At 43.5% G+C, this 22,577-nt stretch overlaps 1 protein-coding gene across 2 annotated transcripts in view; it reads left to right on the top strand.

Annotated features, from left to right (window-relative positions):
• The window catches only part of ZNF592 (zinc finger protein 592), an 887,418-nt gene that overhangs the window by 501,529 nt on the left and 363,312 nt on the right, over positions 1-22,577 (top strand). For both annotated transcript variants that reach the window (XM_069624753.1, XM_069624752.1), the window contains one exon: positions 7,910-8,069. In XM_069624753.1, coding sequence (XP_069480854.1) covers positions 7,910-8,069 — 160 coding nt within the window. The remainder of the gene's footprint in view (positions 1-7,909; positions 8,070-22,577) is intronic.

Raw genomic sequence — 22,577 nt, 5'->3', positions numbered from 1 at the left:
GTCGAGATCAAAGAAATGTCGACTTCCTTTCTTGATTCCCCTGTAAAAACATCCAGATCCAACCTGCATAGGGGAAGGGTTTGTGAGGAATCTGAGGGCGTCCTCACTTTTTTTCCCAATATATCCTCCTGCCAGGTGGCCAGGGAAAGGCTGTCGGATGTTGAACCTGGGGTGGATATGCATTGGAGGATCAAGTGTGTGGCAGAGACTTGGGGAGTTGGGATGAGGCACCCACAGATGAGGATGAGACACAGTATTCCCCATTTCCCTTTTTTTTACTGAGTTTAATATCCGCCAGGCCTTTGTGGGTTACTACCAGTCCCTTCCCTATCTTTTACATAAATCATCTCCATGTAAACACCAGTTAGATACAGGGACGAGGAAGAGACATCCCAGAGCCATACATCCTCTCTTTATTGATTCTTAGACACACGAACATCACTTTGGTACTGGGATGAGGACGAGCCATCAAACACTGAAGAAAGGCTATTGGTTTGAGAAGGAGCGGTTTAGTCTTTCTGAAACTTTAATTGATGCCGGGAACTTTAAATTGAGGAATTGATGGCAAGAGGACAATTTCGGTTTCCTCTTGGCAACGCGGCAGGACACGAGACAATAGGCAGACACTCAGAGAAGCTTCAGTAGAAGAGGTGCGGGAACCACAGAGAAGCCAGCTCTAGACTCGCGGGTGAGCCAGGAAAAGCAGAACCAGTGTTGTGGAATGCTGCAGAGACGCCGGGAGCAGAGGAAAGCTCCCTGGGCGTTCCGAGCTGCAGAACCTCGAGGACAGTGCAACGGGGTGAAGCAAAAGCCAGAGGCCCTGGAATAACCAGCAATAGCCAAAGGAGGTTTTCCAGCACCATCACGAAACCGACAGACATGCGACTGGAAACCGGTGAGTCTGCCAAGGAAAAAGTTGCCCTGGGGCGTATCAATTGCACAAAAAAATGGAAAAAAAAATGTCCTGTCTTGCAGCGCACTATGTGGATGTTAGAACTTGACAGTCTTATTTCATACGCAGTCGCCCTTTGTGTGGTCAGTGTGAATTTGGATCATCGAGAATTGCAAACAGAGAGTGTTCAAAAAACCGTGTTACTAAGCATCCCATCACTATGTTGCCACTTTTTTCAATTGCAAAGGCGGCTGCTGCGAGAGCTTGTTCACACGCGAAATGTCCCTGCATCAAAGCATCACTGTAGTATGCTAATGGTTTGTGCCCTTGTTAGTATAACAAAAATGGTACCAGGAGGACGAGAGAGACTAAAGAAGGTGGGCAGAAGAATGTGAAACTCAAATCATTATATTCATTTTATTTAGATTTGTCTAAAAACATGTAGAAGCATTGAAATTTAATTAATTGTTAAAAACCTTTTACTAATCATGCATCCATACACTCATTCACTAATACAATGTCTAAAAGATATATAAACATACTAAGAAGTTACAAAAGCTATTCATTTCATTAATCTACTTCTTTTCATTGTGTTGTTAGTGGTTCACAACATCTTAACATTGTTGATAATAGTTCATTCCAGACTGGAATGAACCGCTAACAACACAATGAAAAGAAGTAGATTAATGAAATGAATAGCTTTTGTAACTTCTTAGTATGTTTATATATCTTTTAGATATTGTATTAGTGAATGAGTGTATGGATGCATGATTAGTAAAAGGTTTTTAAGAATTAATTAAATTTCAATGCTTCTACATGTTTTTTAGACAAATCTAAATAAAATGAATATAATGATTTGAGTTTCACATTCTTCTGCCCACCTTCTTTAGTCTCTCTCGTCCTCCTGGTACCATTTTTGTTATATTATATGTTTCTACCTCTAGGTACCAGTGAAAGTTGAGGTTCCCACCTTGGGTTTGTTGTTCTTGTTAGGACAGCTGTCATGAGTGTTCCATTGCAGTGCGAGAACAGGTGGAATTCTCAATCATAATCTGTGGTCGCTAAAACTGTTGCTGTGCTAATAATTTCTTTCAGTGTGTTGAAGGCAGTGTTCATTTCTTGTGTCCATGTGATACCTGTGCTTTCTTTTTGTGCTTCTTTTAGTACTTTTAGCAGGGGCCTTGTGTATGCTGCATAATCAGGTATCCATGCTCGACAATAGTTACATATGCCGACAAAAATGTCTGCATGTCTTTCAATGTGTGGGGTCGGATGGTCACGCGCACAGCTGCTGCCCTATCTGGAAGTATGCGCTTGCCGACTTTTGTTATTAGTTGTCGCAGATATAGTACTTCCGCCAGACGGTACTGCAATTTTCCTTCGTCCACCTTGTAACCTTTGTGGGCCAACAAATTTAGTAATGTGATTGAGTCTGCTCTGCACTATTCCTCGCTTTTGCCACAAACCAAAAGGTTGTCCACGTATTGTATCACTGTGCTCTTAACATCAATATTGCCATGGTCTTCATGTAATATCCTGTTAAAAATACTTGGGCTTTCACAGTATCCCTGTGATACGCTGCAATGTTCGTATCTTTTCCACCCTATGGTAAATGTAGTCAGGTATTGTGAGTCTGTGTCCAGTGGTACGGAGAAAAAAGTGTTTTTCAAGTTTACTACCGTGAAGCATGTGGCCGATTTTGGGATGCTGCACAAAATGGATGCAGGATTGGGGACAAGAGGAAACACCTTTTGTATGACGTCATTAAGTGGGCGTAACTCCTGTATCATTCTCCAAACCCCGCCCTTCGCTTTCTTTATCAGATAAATCGCTGTATTGCATGCTGAATTTGATGGCACAACGATACCTTGTTGGAGTAGCGCATGTATTATTCCTTCCTCTGCTTCCCTTGACAGAGGGTATTGTTTTACGCGGGGCAGCACGGCCCCGTGCTTGAGTTTTATCTGAACTGGCGTCACCTCTTGTAAGAGCCCCACGTCATGAGGGTTAGTGGTGCATAGTTTTGTGGGTACCTGTTGCATGTCTTCATTAAAGAACGATGGAGGTGCATTGACAATGGCAATGAGGGGGTTTGTCACTCATCTGTTTTGAACCATTATATCACAGGACATGCATATTTCCATTATTATCTCACCGTCATTGTCAGTAAACAGCTCCCCGTCTGTCGAATCGTGCAGCGCTATGTTTGGATCATAATACACTTTGCCACTCTCATCCTTGCGTGTCCAGACCTACCACCACAATACATTTGGCTCACACTTGTTCTCCCTGCAAGTCTAGGGAGAAGATGGTACCTGGTAGTATTTCAGGGGCAGCCATGGGGCGAAAACAAAGTCGAAAGGCACTCACCATTCTGTCCATGCTATCTCAGGCACCACTCTTGCCAAGACCTGGATCCCGTTTACAAACACATCTACGTTAATGGGCACCCCGCATACTGCTGTTTCATTCGCTATAGTGTTTATCAACAACATCACCCCTAGGGGGCATATTCCCGGAGTCGAGCAAACTAACTATGCCCCTTTCTGCAAAAGAGATGGTCATATTGAGTTTACTAAGGAGGTCCCTCCCCAGCAAGTTTATTGACGAGTCTTTGTGTTACAGAAGGGGTGCTCACACTGTTTCCCCCCACCGCCCAGGGTTATATCCAAATCTTTAGTGTATGGAACCGTGACTACTGCCCCAGAGAATCCCTGCGATTTTTCCACCCCCGAGTCCACCATGAAGATGAACTGGCTGTTTCCTATCTCCACCCCACCAGTGGTTCCTCGTCTGGACATCGGGTAGTCGATAGGACTGGACACGCAAGTGCTCTCTGTGGGCTGTCCTAGTCTGGGTGTGTGTTTGTCCCTGGAAAAGAGAAGACATTTTCCCCAGTCATGGCTGTTCCCCGGAACGGGGCTGGTGCATCATTTGCTGTGGTGGTGAAAGGGTTACTGTTCGTGTTCCCCATCTGAATTTAGCGTACTACTCGTTATTCTGTTCCCTGTGGTGGTGCTCCATCCTCTTGTGTGTGGCGAGTGTCAACCTGTTCCCCTTGTCTGTATCCTCCCATAGGTAACCCATAGGGACTGCTGGGGTGGCGGTGGCTATACTGTTGCTCATTGTTGAACCCTTGTGTGTTCTGTAAAATGCCATGGGACGGGTGCGACATTCCCTTGCAAAGTGACCCCACCTTCCACATGACCAACATGCTCCTTGTCCCCCTCCTCAGGGTCCTTGTCCACGGTAGCCCCCTCTCTGTCCCCTTGTACCCACCTCTTCCTCGTCTTTCTTGCCACTGGGGCCCTCCGTACTGCTCATCTCCGGCCCATTGTTCTTACCCGTTCGCAGCCCAGGTGGCTGCCATCCTAGCCTGTATTGCTACTGGCCCCTCCTCCCCATCTCCCTGCCTGCCTGTGTGTGGGGAGGGCAGCTGTTACTGCTGCAACCTTCACCAGTTTATTTTGTACGACTTTCGCTTCGTCTACCAATCTTTTCGGAACAATTTCTTTCTCCCTTTCATTGATCCGCCTACAATTGTGTACTATAATGCTTTGTATTCTGGCCAACCCTTGGCTTCAATCCCAGCTTCTGTACCTCCTTTGGTAGGCCTCTTTTGATAATGACGTAAAAGAGGGAGGTAGACTGGTCACAAGCAGTGCCTGTTTCCGCCCTCCAGATATCCTGCACTCAAAGAATGAACTGCGCAGCATCTTCCTCGTCTCCCATTGTGCATTGCATCACTGACTGAAAATTGGGGGTGTCAAGGAAGGTACTCCGTAGTGCATCCCACACCTGTAACCCTCGCGTTATTGAATGATGCCCCATCATGGCGGTCACAATCTATTGTCACTCCTGAGAACCACCCTCCGTTTGTTTGATCACCCCCTGCAGACACTAACAAGCATGCCCCCTGCCATTGCTCCTTCCTCATACTCAAGGTCACTCCAACATTCCTCTTCCCTGTCAGATGTCACACTACATTGTCCTGTGCTCACCTGCTCATCCCCCCGCTCTATTCGTATTACCTTAACGGGCACACTATCAACGCGGAAGAGGAAGTCCCCTGACTTCCACTCATCCTCTGCTATGCCTGAGGAGGTTTTCAATGGCAGTGTGGAGGTGTCTGCCCACCCCCTGGCAGAAGCTGTGAACTCTAGCACACTGTTCTTAGTCGGTTAACTCTGCTTGGGTAGTGCTCATTTGATTTTCTAGGTCCTGAGTGAGGCGTCCTAAATGGATTGGGGGTGTGCTTGTCGGGCCGCACAAACCTTTAGGGTTGTAAAGGAGAGCGGGGGGCAACTGCCGGCATGGTGGGCGTGCTCGGTCGGGGCAAATACAGTGGGTCACAATATCCTTCAGCAGGTTTAGTTAGCAACGGGTACAACTTTTTAGGTTCCTCTGCCTTGCTCTTTTCTTCCCCTCCCTCCTGGGTTGTGGCCACTACAGGTGATGATTCCTTCTCTTATTCGAACATCCTCCAGAGATCTAGTACCTCCTTTCTATTTTGGAGGTGCTTTCCCTTGTATTTGGCCATTAAATATGTGGCTACTAGGACCAACACTCTTTTATCAAATGGCCCTCCTTCTGGCCATATCTGAGATGACCCTTGCCCTTTAATCTCAATCAGCCATTGGTCATGATACTTTATTTTCTCACTGTACAAGCGAAGGTGTTGGCAAATATGTAAGAATGGTGTATCCTCCCCCATCATTTCTTTCCACTGTCTGGTTACGTGTGTGCGTTTGTGTCAGCACCAGTAGTAATTCAGAAACCTTATATCTTCTAGCGCGAAATCTTTAATATTGCCTTTCCAAACATTTTATTTATACCTTATTTTGATTTGACCATGTCATAGAAACAACAAAAAACCATAAAACATAAATTACTAAACAGATAGATGTGACACACTGACGCACCTTACTGACAACGAAAAAATCTTACTGACAACAGGGAACATAATACATGTGCTTTTAGGCTACTTTATTAGGGTCTCCTTAATAGCCGGTAAGATAGCTCAGCAAGTTGAGCGCTCGCTGCTGCGATCTGAGCGTGATCTGCAGGTCGCAGGTTCGACTCCTGAAAAGGCCAACTCAGCCTTTCATCCTTCCAAGGTAGATAAATGAGTACCAATTTTGGTTGGGTGATATTGTATGTAAATATGTGCTCTGTAAAGCGCTTTGGATTAAGGCGCTATATGTTATCATTATCATTTTCACAAATATTAGATTCTCCCCCTCATTCACACCTCACAGTCACTCCGCCCTGACCCCTTCTGGGCCGACCTCAAAGGAGTGTTCACTATACTAAGAAAAATATTCTTCAAGTCTACTCAATATGCAAGACTCCTACTCATTCCACTTTTCTTCGCTTCTAAGTTTGCACTGTTCGAGACAGTATTATGCAGCGCCGCCTTCCACCCCCTTTCGGATCTAGGTTCCCGTATCCTCTTATTTCAACACCTTATATAAAAAAAAACCTAATGGCCATATAAAGACGCAAAGACACTTTCGTCAACAGTTGCTCACTCTTGCTCACACCCAACCCTACCCACAGGCCGTTCCCCGCTGTTTTAATCAGACCCTTTTCCCGTTACTCTTCCCTCCTTTAGTTCTCCTTGTAATCAATACTTACATGTTCGTGGTGTTCTGAGAGCCTCTGTTAACGGTCTATCCACAATCGGGGTGCGGCCCCCAACCAAGCTGTCGCCCACTGCGGTGAGCAGTTGAGTATTTGCAAAGCTGGAAGAGAAAGAATAAAGTTTCTGATTTGCAACAATTTGCATGTAGGCTTCCGTGAGAACTGGACAGGCGCGGCGAAGACAGGGGAGTTGGTGGTGAGAGCTTTTGGAGCTGGCTGTGCATGGCGCTGGGTGAGGGGAGAGGAGGCCTTTTAGAGATCATTGTGCGGCCTAGTACAAAAATGGAGTCTGAAGTGGCACAAAATTGTATTGTCCCATGGCTTCTTACCACTGTCGACAATGAAAGACAAGGGGGATGTCTCCCTACGATGGGATGAGCAAATACTTATTTCATGCTAAATGTATAGGGGGACATACGGACCCTTCCTCCCTTACACCATCTTACGATATATGCATTTCACCAGAACCGCAAGATGGGTTTTTCCATTCTTAATCGAAGGTTGCCAGTTATACATATCTATACAATATCATGTGTTTCTTTTGCTATTTTCGTTTGTTTCTCTTTGGTTCAGTATCCGCAATAAAGGTGTCTCTTTCCAGGGAGATTTGGAATAGGGAGCTATCTAGAAACATGAAATACAGATGTATATTGTGCCTTTCAAGATTCTTTGCCCGTTGTTAAAATCCATGAATGGTTGGTTATACATATCATATCATATATCATATCAGAGCCTGCTGCCAGACAGCTGTACATCATGCTGGGCCCCAGTTAAAATTCGCACCAACTGATCCTTTGATCCTTTTAACGGTGATAAATACCATGTAATTAAAGTAATCAGGCCAACGGTTATGGGTCCTTGAGTTTGTGCTATATGAAATCCTTTTTAATACTTTATTTTCAATTACATCTTTAGGGATGGTTCATGAGCTATCGCTGAAAGTACCACGTAATTTGCAGAAATTGTGTGAAATGTGCAGCTGTGTTGTGTTGAAGATATCCTTAGTATTCATTTTATTAAGGCAATGCAACATTTTGTCACCTTTTTATACGCTGTCTATATTACGCTGCCCTTAACTACAAGAGTAAGAACTTCACCTATTCTTCCTGGCGCCCCTGAGGCTCAAGCCTTGCGAGGCTAACTAATGAAATGCATTACTGTCTTGAGTGAAAGATTATTGAATGCAGTGCATTTCGTTAGCATGGGTTGGCTTTAATTAGCCTGAAAAGCAAGGATATCTACCATTTGCTGTTGTTTTTCAAATGAAAGGTTGGGTGACTAAATCATAATTGCCTGTGGTTTTCCATGAAAGTAACCACTGCTTGTGAGCGGGCATTGAGTGCTAATGATCCTGCTGGTTCTGAATTGTTTCAGAGTGATCTACAAATGCTCATGCGAGACAGTGTTTAACAGGAAGAAGCTTTTACACCAGCACTTTTACCAGAATACTAATAAGCTGCTCGTCTGTGTGTTCAAGTGTCCAGAATGTCAGCTGGTGTACATGCAGAAGCAGCTCTTGATGCAGCATGTCAAGGTAAGTGCCTCGAGGATCTCTGTCCGTGTTCAGTGTTCAATTATATGAGATAACCTGTCAATTTGTAGTGGCCCTAGGTTGAAACTATTCTGCTGCAACCACCCAGCGCTGCTTCAACTGTAGCGGGCGTATGTTGTTGCAAAATAGTGCAATTTTTGTAATATAAATCCTTTTTATAAAGCACATTTTATAACTTTTAGGAGCAGAACAAATAGTTCAGTAATTCACATTCAAGTATACTGTTGTCATTAAAGGAAGACGGCCAATCATGCCAGCACTGTGCAACTGTGTATGCTCATCATTCCCCACATAGTGTCTCACTATCTTAACTTTTCTCCATAAAGGTTAGCAGGCAGTTTCTTTTTTACATAAAAGTCGGTGTAAAATGTGTCCTGTCATCTTTGGCCTGCTTAAAATACTACCACCCTAAACAGGGCAATTTGCTTCCCACTTCCGTTTTGATCATAATACCCTCTAATTTCAAGCTGTATGGCCCTCCTTTTTTTTTCATAGAATTTATATTTTTTTGTCTACCTTTTATGTTTCAAAAGACACAATTCTCGATAGGCTAGGTACTGAAGAACATGGTAAATGATAACGGTATGACCCAAGAACATTGCACATATGAACTGTGGTCTAGAGGTTTAGTAATTCATCAATGCTAATCCATGAGAAGTTTAGTGAACTGAATTGAAGAAGGGAATCCTTGTTTTCTGGGAACAATATTATCTCGATCAGATGAGCATTGGTGCTTCCCTCCAAGCCTTTGTTGTAAATATAGTATGCATTTTGTGTAAAAAGTAAGGGTTTACTTCTAGACATCTAGAACAGTCTGGAGCAATGGGTGTCATGCAACAGACCATAACAATTCATATTGTATAGCAGCAAAAACCATGGGAAGCTCTACATGACTGCCAACCTTGTTGTCTTGTGCGGCAACTAGCTTTTCAGATAGTACTAGTGGAAACAACAGCATGGCGATGGGAGAGATGCTAAGGTGACAGACACACAATTTGATTTTAGGCCATTTTAATGAAAGCTTGCTAGAGATGTCCCAGAATAATTCCGGTCTACATTACATTTTATCATGTACTCAGAAAATACGGAACTGAATGTGCGGCCGCAGACCCGCACGCATCTGCCGTCATACTCCACTTGAAGAGACTTTGCACAACACCTCTGCCATATGAATGTAGCCACGGTTCATGAAAAATATTCGATACGTAGATGCACATGTAACTTCTATCCCGCTCTGTCTTACCCCCTAGACCACTTACCACCACCCAACCACATGCCAGCGCAACATGGATGGCTAGCAGGGACTTAGCCACCCCATATATCTTAAGCACTGGCCAATATGTGCACACGCATACTAGCACCACCTCAAATTTATTCCCATATCCAGACTTCAGTCCCCTGAGGGGGTTCAACCTACAGCACGTTGTTGTGACCATACTAATGGGAAAAGGCGCTATACAAATGATGCAGTACTACTACTACTACTTGACTGCAGCTGAAAAAGCTGCCACAGTACAGGCCCATATAATGTGTGGGAGGTGCTTGGACTTGGCCGTCCATATATGCAATGCAGAGGATTTGGAGATCAACTTCATGTTCAATTATGTGGTTAAAGAAGGGTTATATGTAGTGTGATGAAGTCCCTGCCTGGCTTTGGAGCCTTCTATGGGGGCTGTTCTAGAAGATGTCCCGGTCATGCTCCATTAGCCCAAGTCACATGGCAGACACTTTACAATGGCAACCTGAACACTACCCCATTAAGGGTATTAGGAAATGGTGTCCCTGCAGAACCAGCAGAGTTTACTGAGGAAAAGAGAAGGACCAGAATTAGGCCAGGAAACTATATATGCAGTCAGACAGCCATTGCACAAGTCTTGCTCTCTGATGAGCTAAGGGAGTCCATCCTGGGGCAACCCCAAGTCCCATGTAAGACCTGGAAGCAATCATAAGGAGTTGGGCCCACAAGCCAATACCTACACCAGATGCCTGAAGAAATACACCCATGTTCGCTTTCATCAAAGAGGCTGAATGTGAGTGAGTGCCAGGCAGAGAGAGAAGTGCTCAAGGGGAGTATAAAAGCCAATCGCAAGTACGAAATGAGGGCCATATGCTACCCCCAGACGTAGAGCTTGTGAGCCAATCCCCATCCAAACTAAACAACCCTTTCCCCAGAGAGAGGCTGAAAGGCTTGGAGACAGCTGGCGAAGAGTGCAGGAGTAGCTGGAGCAGAAGGTTGGGGTTAAGAATGAGCCACTGAGGCGGGTGTACCAAGCAGACCCAGCAGTCTGGGCTAAAGCGCAGACCCAGGATGTGGGGCAAAAAGCAGACTAAGGACGCTGAGACAAAGAGCAGTCCCAGGAGGCTGAGGCAAAGAGCAGTCCCAGGAATCTGAGGCAAAGAGCAGTCCCAGGAAGCTGAGGCAAAGAGCATTCCCGGGTGGCTGAGGCAAAGAGCAGTCTCAAGAGAGGCTGAGGCAAAGAGCAGTCTCAAGAGAGGCTGAGGCAAAGAGCACTACAACGAGGCTGAGGCAAAGAGCAGAACATGGCAATTGAATGTTAAGTTAGAATTCCTATTTTCGGGATTCAGTGGCTCTTTTTGGAATCCCCCCCAACATTTTGCTCTTATCCCCTGTCTTTTTTGGTTCATACATTTTTTTTTTACTGCCCAGATGGACTTCTCCTGAAAAAACCTGCAATTACGTCCCTTTACACCTTAACAAGGTATATGGTCTAGGGTTGCACCGAATAGAGATTTTTGGGAGTAGGTTGCAGGGCTCGACATTTCTTTTAATTTTTTTTAATGATATAGTTTGTTACAAACTTTTCATATAACAATTATTCTTACACTAATACTTCAAATCAATTTTGGTTAGAGCTGATTAAATTACAAGTTCAGTTAAGTGCGTCGGCTCTAATATATTTCATAAAAATTGCACTATTGTAAAAATAAGTTTCTTTTTTTGACCATTCATGATTTGTGCCCATCTCGTTTCAGTGTCCATTTCAATTGATGAGATATTAAAGAAAGCTCCGAACATCTGCCTCTTTTCGTTTAATTCTGGACATATCATTGTCAAGTGATAGATTGTTTCGCGTTCAATAGTTTTACAGAAATGGCAGGTTGCCTCTGCAGATTCCAGTTGTTTTGTCGTAGTTAGTCTCTAGTCATGAGAATTTTTAGTCTGATTCGCATATATGTTGCTCTTATCGCTGGGTCCGGGAAAGTTGTGAGGTACATCAGTGTTTTGTTGATTGCCCGAATATCTGCAAGGCAACTGATGTTTCTTGAATTGCTTGTGATACTGCTACAAGTCTTTATCCAGTAGTTTGTCATCATTTGTTTCTTTGCGTGTTGAGGTCTTTTGTGAGCATTTCTGTAGTGATGTCTTCGTCTTCCATCATCTGAAGCAGTCTTTTTTTTTCCATTTCTTTAGAACTGAGTTGTTCATGGCCAGGTTATAATCTCTTAAAATGTCTATTGCAGGTATTTTGTCTTTTGATAGCAGTTTGCTCAGGATGTCTATTTGTTTCCATTTTATTATGGAGACCATGGATTGGGTGGCAATATTGTGGCGTATTCTGACCATTTGATATGAAGATGGTAGGTTCAAGATCTTTCGACAGAAAGCGCCTTCAAGTCTTAGCCACGTCATGTCCTGTGTCTGCATCATAGACTCGCTTCCATATGTGACCTTTTGTTTGTAATATGCGACTATTGGTTTCATCGAGAATTTTCCATATTTTCGATGTATTACACATCCCTTTCTTGCCAATGATTGTATCCTTGTCTCCAGTTTGACAATCCATTGTTTCTCGGTTTTCGACTGGTTTATGGTTATGCCTAAGTATTTATATGTTGTAGCTTCATCAAGTCTGGTTTCATTGAGTGTTAGTATTAGAGGTTTGTCGCTTTGGAATGGTTGTTTTACCAAGGACATCACTTTAGTTTTATCGATGTTTATCTTGAGTTCATTCTCTTCCATGTACATGCTCAATAGTTTTAGGCTTTCCTGGAGTCCAGCTGGTGTCTTATCCAGTAGTATGATGTTGTCCGCATACATCATTACCGGTACTAGAATTTAGTTTATTTATGGTGGATTCAGTGTTTTACTTTTGATGTTTGCTTCAATGTCTGCAGTATATAGGTTGTAAAGAGTGGCAGGGAGTGGGCAACCTTGTTTTAGTCCGTTGATCGTTTCAATAGAGGGAGTCGTGATTCCAGTTTTCGTCATTCTTACTGTTACAGAGGTGTTTGTGTACAGCTGTTTGATTGGTTCTAGTATTTCCGCTGGGCAGTTCCATGCTCTTAGTTTTCTCCATAATTATTGTCTGGAGATTGAATTGAACGCCATATGTAGATCGATTTATAGTTTCCTGTTTGATTACATTTAGGAGTATTAGGTTCACGTTTGTTCCTACATTCGCAGTGAAACCTGTTTGTCGAATCGCAAGATGGTTGTTCACTGTCGCCCAGTGTTTTAATTTTTTTTCAAGTAATGATGCAAGTAGTTTACCCAGGGGGACCAGTAGTGCTATAGGCCTAAAGTTTCGGGGATCTTCTCTTGGGCCTTGCTTGTATATCTGTATTATGGTGCCTTTTTTCCAAGAATGTGGAATCTGCTTTGTTATGTATGTTAATTGCTGTTAGAACATAGTCCATTGCACCTGCCCATAGCTCAGGCTCTTTTCTGATTATTTCATTTGATAGGTCGCCTGGTCCCGGTGCACGTGAGGTGTTCAATTGAGTTATCATGTCTAAAAGATCTTGCTTTTCATAAAGAATACACCATCAATTTGTAACTTGCTGTGGGTTGTCGTCCAATTCTGTGTTTCGATTTGCATGTTTTGTGGGAAAATACTGCCTCCATTGGTGTTCGTTGACATTAGCTGTCAGGTCTTGTGGTTTCTTGGCGTTATTGTTTAGTAGGTTCCAGAGATCTCTTAAATTATGCGTTTTGTAGGTTTCCATTATTGCATCAGCATCTTTTTGCAGCATTATGTTGATATGAGATTTTTTCCAGTTTGCGTAGTGCTGTCTTATTTTTTTTTTATTTGTTGATTACAGTTGGGACTGTTGTATGTTCGTAAACTTCAGATTGTTTTCCTCATCTTTTTCTTTTCTACTAGCTCAGCATTATATTTATGTCGATGCAGCTTGGTTTTGTTGTTTTTATTCCCATTGAGATATGATTTTAGTAGAAAGTTATAACTCAGTTTTTCTGTGTCAGAAGTTAGTGGGTGTTTTAGGTTTTCTACCAATTGTTGCATTTCAACTTTATTTATTCTTATTCTTATGTTTTTCCCTGTGGTTTCCAGCGGAATACATAATAGTTCAGTTGGGTTCCGTTAGGCCATCGCCATCTGCTGACAGTTGGTAATGATGTTGGATGTAGTTGAGTCACTCTTGATTTCCGTAATTGAGTCTTTCAGTTCTTCTGACAGGTAGATGTAGTCAATGACTGTTGAGGAATTTCCTCGTTCCCATGGTGGTGTGGCTTTTCCTACGGTGTCAACTAGTTGGTTTAGAAGCGGCAGGTTTCGGATGTTCATTTCTTTCTGCCACCTCTTTGCTCCTGTGGTTAGATCTTCACTTTTTGCTAGTACGCCTTTTTCTGTGTAGAGAGATATGTTCAAGTCTCCGCAGACAATGAATTCTGCTTTAGGAAGATTCCATCCATGAAGATGTTATCATTATTCGTGGCCGGATTCCAGTAAACGTTCATTATTGAAATGACACGTTTCAGATTCTTCTGGCTTCTTTTCTAAACTTGGTCTTGTTGTATATTTATTATTATATTTTGGGTGCAATGATTGATAGTGGAAGTGATAATGGTCCAGTTTGGCACTATTTTTATTAGTGTAAGTAGACCCGATGAGGGTCTTCCTTGTAATCCTTTCATAGCTGGATTTACTAATGTCATATATCCGTCACAGTTCAAAGAAGGTAGCAGGCGCTCCTCTGCAGAAAGAACATGGCATGATAACCTGTTCTGAGATGAGAGTTTGCAGCACATGCTTTTTGTTCGCTGTACCTTTCACAGATGGGAAATATCCATTTGCATCTCAGTCTTTGTCCCACCCACATGGGCAGTCCAGCTCTGAAATGCTATGGCAATTCCTCTCTGAACAAGAGTACCAAAAGCAACCCCATACATGTGTTTCAGCCTTGTTGGGCCTCATTAGTGAGGTGAAGCTTTGTCTCTCTGAGCACAGTGATCCGTCACAGGCCGATATTTCCCTCAGCCATGTTTCCTGTAGGCAGATGATGTTAAATTTTACAAGTTCATTTGTTAGTTAATCAAAGAGATGTTTGTTTCCTCGTGTGTTCCTAGTGCATATCAACCATTTGCAGGGAATGTTCTTTAATTGTTATGGTTCACTTGTCTTATTGAAAGTTTGTTCCACAGAAAAACTGTCATAGATTCTTTGGAAGGGGTATGTTTCACCATCCCATTGGTTGTTGTGACCTGAGTTTATTGTGGAGAAAGTTGTGTTCCGGTTTTGTGTTCTCTGGGTCGATGAGATGGTTACTTCTAGATCGGACTCTCTGCATGAGTTGGTCGGAGTTTCGTATTTTCTATAATTATCTCCTTGTAGTGTGTCTGTGCATTCAAAACATAGCATCTTCAGTGCTTATTTTAGCAAGTATATTTTCTCCATCATTTCCTTATCTCTGAGCTCAATTTGGACAGTATCTAAACATGTGTGATCCTCACAAATTATCAGCTTAATGTCATTAGTTGAAACTGTCTTTAGTTGAGGAATGGTTTTAAGAAGTATGAGGATATTAGTTCTATTAAGTATTAGGTGCTCCGGTCTTCGTATATTGTTCTTTATCCGTAAATTGTAGTCTAGTTTTTCTTTCATAGGATTCACGAACCGTGGTGTTCGGATGCCAGGGATCGACATTAAGATTGGTTAAGCAGGTGCTAAAAGCAACTCCTGGGCATCCAGCATTAACCAGTGATCATGAGCTACCCCTGGGGAACAAGGAGCTAGTACATAGCATTGCGCAAATCTAACTTCCACATGAAATGCAAACTTGTAATTTTGTCCACTATATGTGTGTGGTGTGTGTGCGCGTGTGCATCCGTGCGTGCGTGTGTGTCTGTGTGTGTGGGGGTGTCATCTATTGGTCTGGGGAGTCAAACGTTGGGGTCAAGCTTTCCACTGTCTTCTAGGCTACTAGCCAGAGCAAAATATCTCGGTTCCCCTCAGTTTCGAATCCTGGGTTGGTGGCAGCTATACTTTAGTATCAACTTCTCTAGGGGTGCACGCTATTTTACTGCATTGGTGGCCCTATGTATGTTTTTGGTAACCATTGGAATAACAATGATTTTTGATTAAATTGTGTTCTCCGCCATTTTTTGCTTCCGGGCTTCCTTTGTTCTGGGTGGCCACGAGGAAGCCCAAAATGGCAGTTCTAACTATGTGGGCTCTTTGGGAGCCCACAATGTCAGCCTCCATATTAGTCCCTGCGGGTTTAGACTAATATAGGTCCATGGGCTAGCCCTCTCATGTGCATGTGGGTGGCTAAAGCTAGGTAGCAGTCCCACTGACAAACCAGAGCCTTTGCCAGGGGTTGTCATTTGGGGGTCGCAACTCCAACCCCTATGGCTGCAGTTGCTTCCCCTGCGGTCTCCCTTGCTACCCAGAGGCGTAGCCAGGATTTCTTGGGGCCTGAAGCTAATGTAGTTGGGCCTACTGCACTGACAAAAATATCTGTAAATGCCCACACAGCGCTGCTGAGTGGCCATTTACAGATTTTGGGTGGCCTTTGCTACCCCTGTATTTACAAAAAAGGTTTATTTTTATTTTTTAAACAGACTTTTTAAATTCACCATTGTTTTATCACCATCACTGCCTTGTATAGAGTAGGTATCTGAGCAGCACAGTCATCCCATATATCACAGCAATGTTAACGCTGTGTACATTCATTGTTTGTATATGGCTGCCGGTGGGGCGAGCCTGTTTCAGACCACAGACACAGTTTTCAGTTTCCATGGCCTTGGCTTCTTGCAGCATGAAGGACTGTAATGGGTGCGGCTTTGAGTTTGCACGTGTGAATTTACATGTTTATTGGAACACTGGTTAGTTTTGGCAGAGGTGCGGTGAAGATAAAGTTATGGTATGAGGCTTTTCCCCTTTTAATTGTTTAAATGCTTCTGTCGGTGCACAAGCAGAATTGAGTTAAAGACTGAATCAGGCCTGCTGGGTTTTGAACATGTTACCTGGAAGTTGAAGGCACATTTTGCAGCTTACACTTTACCCCTTAAAGCTTTCTGATCTATAATTCGGTCAATTAATGCTTCCCTTTTCTTGGTGAACAAAGGTTCATATGATTTTGATTGTGGTTTCTGCGTGTGTGAGCGCAAGTGCAGTTATCACAAGCATGATAAACTCGGCTTCCAGTCATGATCGGATTGTGAAACAGAAAGGGCTATTGCGACTCCAAAGGACCTGCCAGAGATGATCAGGGTGTAATGTCAGACCCATAGCAACAGCCAGGTCCATTTGAGAAGGGAGGATAATGCCCAGCTGTGTGGGTGTATCCTTTTGAAAGAGGGCGAGAAGATCTGAAAGTAGGGAGGAATAGTTTGAAAAAGAGGAAGATTTCCTGTATGAGAGACAGACCCGTGATCAGCCGGTGACAGAGGCTCCTCCGCGTTACGAAGTTCCTGGGCCCCTTTGCTGCTAATGCACGACGGAGTCCCCAAACTCTGCTATAACTTAAGATACCATGTCCTGCACAGCCGTGGTAAGCCACCCAAGAGAAATCCTGAAAGAGGATAGTCTTCCCTGAGGCTCTGGAAGGGTTTGGGCTCACAAGAAGTTCGGAATACCAGCACAGCCATGGTAAGCCACCCAAGAGAAATCCTGAAAGAGGATAGTCTTCCCTGAGGCTCTGGAAGGGTTTGGGCTCACAAGAAGTTCGGAATACCAGTAGGTTCAGGGACCACCGGAATGAACCGAGACATGTTTTGAGAAATACTGCCCCTGCTAGTCCCCCAGTCTAGGGATATGGCCAATCCGGTGTATAGAGCAATACTAGACTGGAAAAGGTGACGAAAAACCCACTGAGTGTTACTATTAAGCTGCATCCATTCAACAGATCTCCCTGCGAGAGCTGTGTGTGTCAGAGTCTGCCTCAGTCAGCTACCTCAGCCATCGACAGCAGTCTCCTCCTCCAAGCTAAATGAATACCTCTGCAGCATACTGTCTGATAATGTTCCATAATTTCCCATGTGTATGGCCAAAAGATGCATAGCCTTTCACCAAAGCTCTCCCATGTAGTTGCAAATATCAAGTAGCATCAGTAGTGGGAAGGCATCTGCATATGGATCCTATCCGGGAGGGGACCTGTGTCAGTGTTTATTTACTTTATTCTGTGTCTCGTGTCTGGATGTGATTAAACCATATGCATATTTTATCATTCTGACCGATCCATTGCAGCAGGGGAGAGGACCGCACATTCAGTAGCTCCTTGAGGGTCTCTGGCGACCGAAGGGGACAGGTGGCAGACCCATAGAGCATACAGAATAAAAAGCACTGGGGAAAGAACAACATTGGAATAGTGACAGTGGGCTTTAGACCCTAACCATCCTCCTATTATGCATCGCAGATTACACCTACACCATAATTATCCCAGGGTTACACATGCATGGGGGACTTTTCCCTTAGCTTGCTAGGACTTGTAGGTCGAAGCTCTGTGGAAAACAAAACGACATAAACCACAATCCAAAGCAAAAAGCCAGAACTGGCTCAAGGTGTCACGGGTGACATGGGACCACTTGGAAGATGTCGTTTCGCTATGTTGAAAACATCTTGTTTTCAATTATATTGTTATTCATTTTTTTCACTAATACATTGCAGTTTGCCCAACACAAAGTTGTCATACAAAATTGCAATTGCTAAAATCACTTTCAATATAGAACTTAAAGTTACAAATCTGTACAATCATTAAAACTGCATAATTAACATCACCACCAATCAGAACGAATTTCGCGAAATATTCACATGTCAGACATACACCTACGTTTCTCAAATTATACCTGCAAGTTCTTTCTAATCTTCCGGTTGGGAAGTTATTTAATCTACAGCGCCCCGGCATTGCTAACATGAATGACGGAGACTGAAATGCACGAGTACCAGCACACTGCTTTACTGATTAAAGAAACTTGGCCTATAGCAATCTTTTAGCAAAGATTACTTTTAAATATGTATTAAAAGCTCTCTGGTGCATGGTTTTTAGCCAACTCGAGGCATTCCGTAAGGGAAACCTTTTGCCATTAAATGGAAGTTTAAAAGGTAGTTGTCTCTCTGATTGATATGATGGGCGTTGCAATTAAACATGACAATGTTTCTTTCGAACTACATACACGTTGCAAGGGGCAGAGTCTGCTTGGGGATAACATAATCTGTCTGTAATAGCTTTTACAGATATCCTCTTGAAAAACATTATTTTTTTATTGTGATGGACAGTTATGTTTGAGAATAGGATTATGCATTGGTTAGTGCTTGAGCGCAAATGTGTGTGTGCATACTACAGTGTTAAGGGTATGTGCCCAGCTCAAGAACACAGTGATTAGATGTAATTTGGTTTGTGTTTTACATCAATGTTAATTTTGAGGCATCATCCGTTCAGCAAACATATTACTAATGTCTTTATCTTGTGAAAAATGTAGACATTGAGACGAATTTCAGGTGTGCATTCCAAATGTTAGACCCCTGTTGCTAAGATTTTAAGCTACAAATTCTGCTAGATCATATTTGAAATATCACAAAATGTACCCAGGATTTTAAAGTTTTATTTCTCTAAAAAAGTTAAACCAGTTTCCATAAATGTTATACCAGTCTGGGCAAGATCGGATTGCGTGTGAAATTTGAAAATAGATGTACCTGACTTTGAAAAAAATAGGAGTCCAGAAAGAATTAGATTATTATAAGTGAATAATAAGAAGTGAATGCTTGGTTTTCACATTCCCTTAACCTTTGTAATAATTCACAGATCTCCCAATACGTGCTGTATTTCCAAGTTTAGAGCACCTGCTAAAGATTGAGAAGTGCTATTATCAGTATGCAACAACAGAAAATTCTTCGCTCTCCTGTTTTTACAATTGAAAGTACAGACAAGATCTAATAAGAAAGGTGGGATTACTGTGACAACCTCACTGTTTGATATCGAGAACTGCTGTTCTTCAGAAGTTAAACGATTGAAATAAGAAAAATGCACATGAAACCAAAAAAGACATTTTGTTTGTTGAAAAGTTTTTTTCGTGCTAGACATTTAAAGCTGGTGATGAAGGGCCGATAGCGACTTGCAGTGGATGGTGGGGTGCACGTGGTGAAAATGTTTGCGGAAATTCTGGCTCTGGGTGACTGGCGGGAGTGGGTTGCTGTGCAATGGTTTAAAGTGCACTATCTGCAAGAAAATCCATGCGTGTATTGTCCAAGTGTAAAAGCATGAAGTGGCACAGCCTCTGACTGTCTTCTGGTTGGACTTGTGTTCGTCAGTTGCTGTATCCAGTCTGTGGCTGGACACTTGGCAGGCACTGGATGTCTGCGCTTTGGGGTTTAGGCCTCTTCGGGATGCTCTATTTACAGTTTTGCCCGAGTTGTGGACAGAAATCTAAGTTGTTGTGTTGGACGTCTGCTTACATTGACAGTCATTTAGTAATATGGGCCTACACACTGATATTAACGCTACATATGGTGATCCATTCTTGTATGAAATGTCTATCATATTACAGTATGTATTCCTCATCTTACGATATTGTGGTTTCCAGCTTCAGCTGCTTTGGAAAAATGTTTCCTTCTCGGCAAATGGTGCTGTGCGTCGATCTCAGTTGACGTCATCGTCGAGTATATATATGCCACACGCAGCGCCCATTGGCTTCAGTTCCGTTTTTCCGTGAATGCGATAGCTTCAAGAATTTCTGCCCGCTTCAGATTTTCAGTATAGCCTTGTCTTCGACACTTGTTACTCCGAAGACCGGCTTTAAAAAGTGACTAAAATGCAGTCCCAAAATGCCCATCACCCACCCGCATAAAATATGCATCTGTTGCCAGGGCGTCGAGCATGAAACCTCTGACTGTCCATCTTGTCAATCGATGACAGGTAAGGCCTTAAAAAAAGCGTAAAGCTAAATTGTTAGTGGTTAGGAGTGCCCCAAAATCCCCTTCCACTCCATCAAAATTTGGGTCGTCCCATGAGTTGCGAGATTCATCGCCTTATAAACATCCAAAAACAATCTCGCTCCAGGAGCAGACACTGCTCTTCATCTTCAAAAAAGTCAAAGAGACGGCATTGTAGATCACCCTCTTCTTCATTTTACTCAGATACTTCTCAGAAAAGAAGCTTAGTCTGCCAGACTAAATCCTCAACAAAAAGAGTGGGGATATTTCAGGAAACAGATGGTTACAATCCTTGAGAAGGAGGCCCCGTCCTCCTCGAAACACAAAGAAGGCCATGCTGAAGTCGACAACAAGCATAAGGCCAAGGCAAAACCCTGCATGTCCTCGAGCCTGGGTCTTAAGCCTGAAACCTCTTGAGGTTCTTCGAGTACTCGACAGAATGAGAAATCGTCCAAGACTCTGTCGGGTCGACTCCCTCGAAGCGTAAGTCGAAGAGTAAGTTGTTGATACCATCGACGCCACGGACGTCGACACCGGCAACGCCAAAGTTGTTGATTCAGTCCATGACCAAGACATCGATGTTAGCAGTGGAGTAATCAACGCATTTACCACAAAAACCAATGGAAAAACGTTTGAACATTTACCTAAAAAGGACTTTTTCAAGTCTTTAACCTCAATATCTAACGTCTCATAACCCTCATATAACACCCCACCTTTTGGCCTTCAAATGGTACTCCTAGTGTACCACAAAGTTTAATCTCAAAGTAAACCAGAGTCAGGGAGCTACATGATTACGTACAAACAGCGAGTGGTGACGACACTTCTTCAGAATTAGACTTTGGAAGCCAGGCCCGGCTGATCATGCTGATGCATCTTATAGAAGTCTTTGGACTAGGGTTATAGATTTTATAGGATGGAATAGACCTGCTCCACCATTTGAGCAGGATGATCTCACGGATATATTGGACCAAGTTCCACAAAGTGATCCGATACTACCCCTTCTTGTGGCACTCCAAAAAAGAGTAATGGCAAACAGGGAGGTTCCGGAATCTAGTCCTGCAGTTAATAAAAACCTCACAGGGAAATATAGGCCATACAGTAGTGACCCAAGCTACCTGTAAAAACCTCTGACACCGGAAAGCTTAGTGGTCCAGGCAGCTACGTCCACCTCTAAGCAAGCTGCATACCCTAATATCCATCCAGATAGGAATGATAAACGTATTCATTCCTGGGCGAAAAAAGATTTTTCCGCTGGAAGCTTAACTGCTAACTCTACTTGTGCACTGGCAAAATACACATTCACCCTGTGGGACTGTGTAGCTATGGCGGCTGATCACATCCCCGAAGGGGAGGAGAGAGACAGCTACATGAACCTAATAAGAGATGGCAAAGAGGCTATGCGTGAGTCCCTTCTGCCAGGTCTGGACTCTGCTGACAGCATCAGCAGAGCCATGGTGGCAGGCACTGTAATATTCAGATTTGCATGGTTGAGGAAGTCCGGGTTTGCACCTGACGTACAATCTAGACTCCTTCATTCCATTTAATGGCTCTAATTTATTTGGTAATAAGGCTGACGAAAGCCTTGAAAATCTGCAGACCTCAAAAGCGTCAGCCAAGTCCTGAGGTACCGCAACCCGGCAGCCACAGCCATTTCACCCCAGCGGATCATCTTAGAGGGGTAGGTCCTTTCTTTTCTATTCCTCAATTGGAAGAGCGAGAGGACAGGCTGCGTGAAGAGGACAAAGAATATTCCCTTGTGGTGTGCGAGGGAGCGTTGCAAACCCTGCCCAAGCAGCGACGTCTTCACCATCAGCTGCTGCTTCAGCCACCTCAAAACCTCTCTGAGGTCTTGACTCACGACACCCCGGTGGGAGACAGACTGTCTCAGCATCTGAAAGAACTGGAAACAGTAGCCCAAGGTTACTGCCTCCCCTTTATACAGAGACCTCAGGATCATCCATCAGGAAGACATTCGCTAAATGTTCCAGATCCATTCTTGTTGCAGGAAGTTTTGAGCCGGCTAGAGAAAGGTGCTATAGAGCCAGTACCAGCAATGGAGAGGGACAAAGGATGGTACTCTTCCTATTTACTGATCCCCAAGAAGGACGGAGGACTGAGACCCATCTTGGACTTGAGATACTTGAACAAGTTCCTCAGTAAGGACAAGTTCAGGATGGTCACACTTTCTCAAATCCTTCAGGCCCTCCAGCTCCAGGATTGGATGGTGTAATTGGATCTTCAGGATGCTTACCTTCATGTGCCAATCCACCACAATCACAGAAAGGGCTTGAAGCTCGCCGTTGGTGGTTCTCATTTTCCGTTTCGAGTTCTGCCATTCGGGCTGACCTCGCCCAAG

This window comes from Ambystoma mexicanum, chromosome 11 (assembly GCF_040938575.1).
Source record: "Ambystoma mexicanum isolate Mex_15411 chromosome 11, UKY_AmexF1_1, whole genome shotgun sequence".
NCBI classification, from domain to species: Eukaryota; Metazoa; Chordata; class Amphibia; order Caudata; family Ambystomatidae; genus Ambystoma; species Ambystoma mexicanum.
The sequence above is the reverse complement of the archived record's forward strand: the minus strand, read 5'-3'. Positions and strand labels throughout refer to the sequence as shown.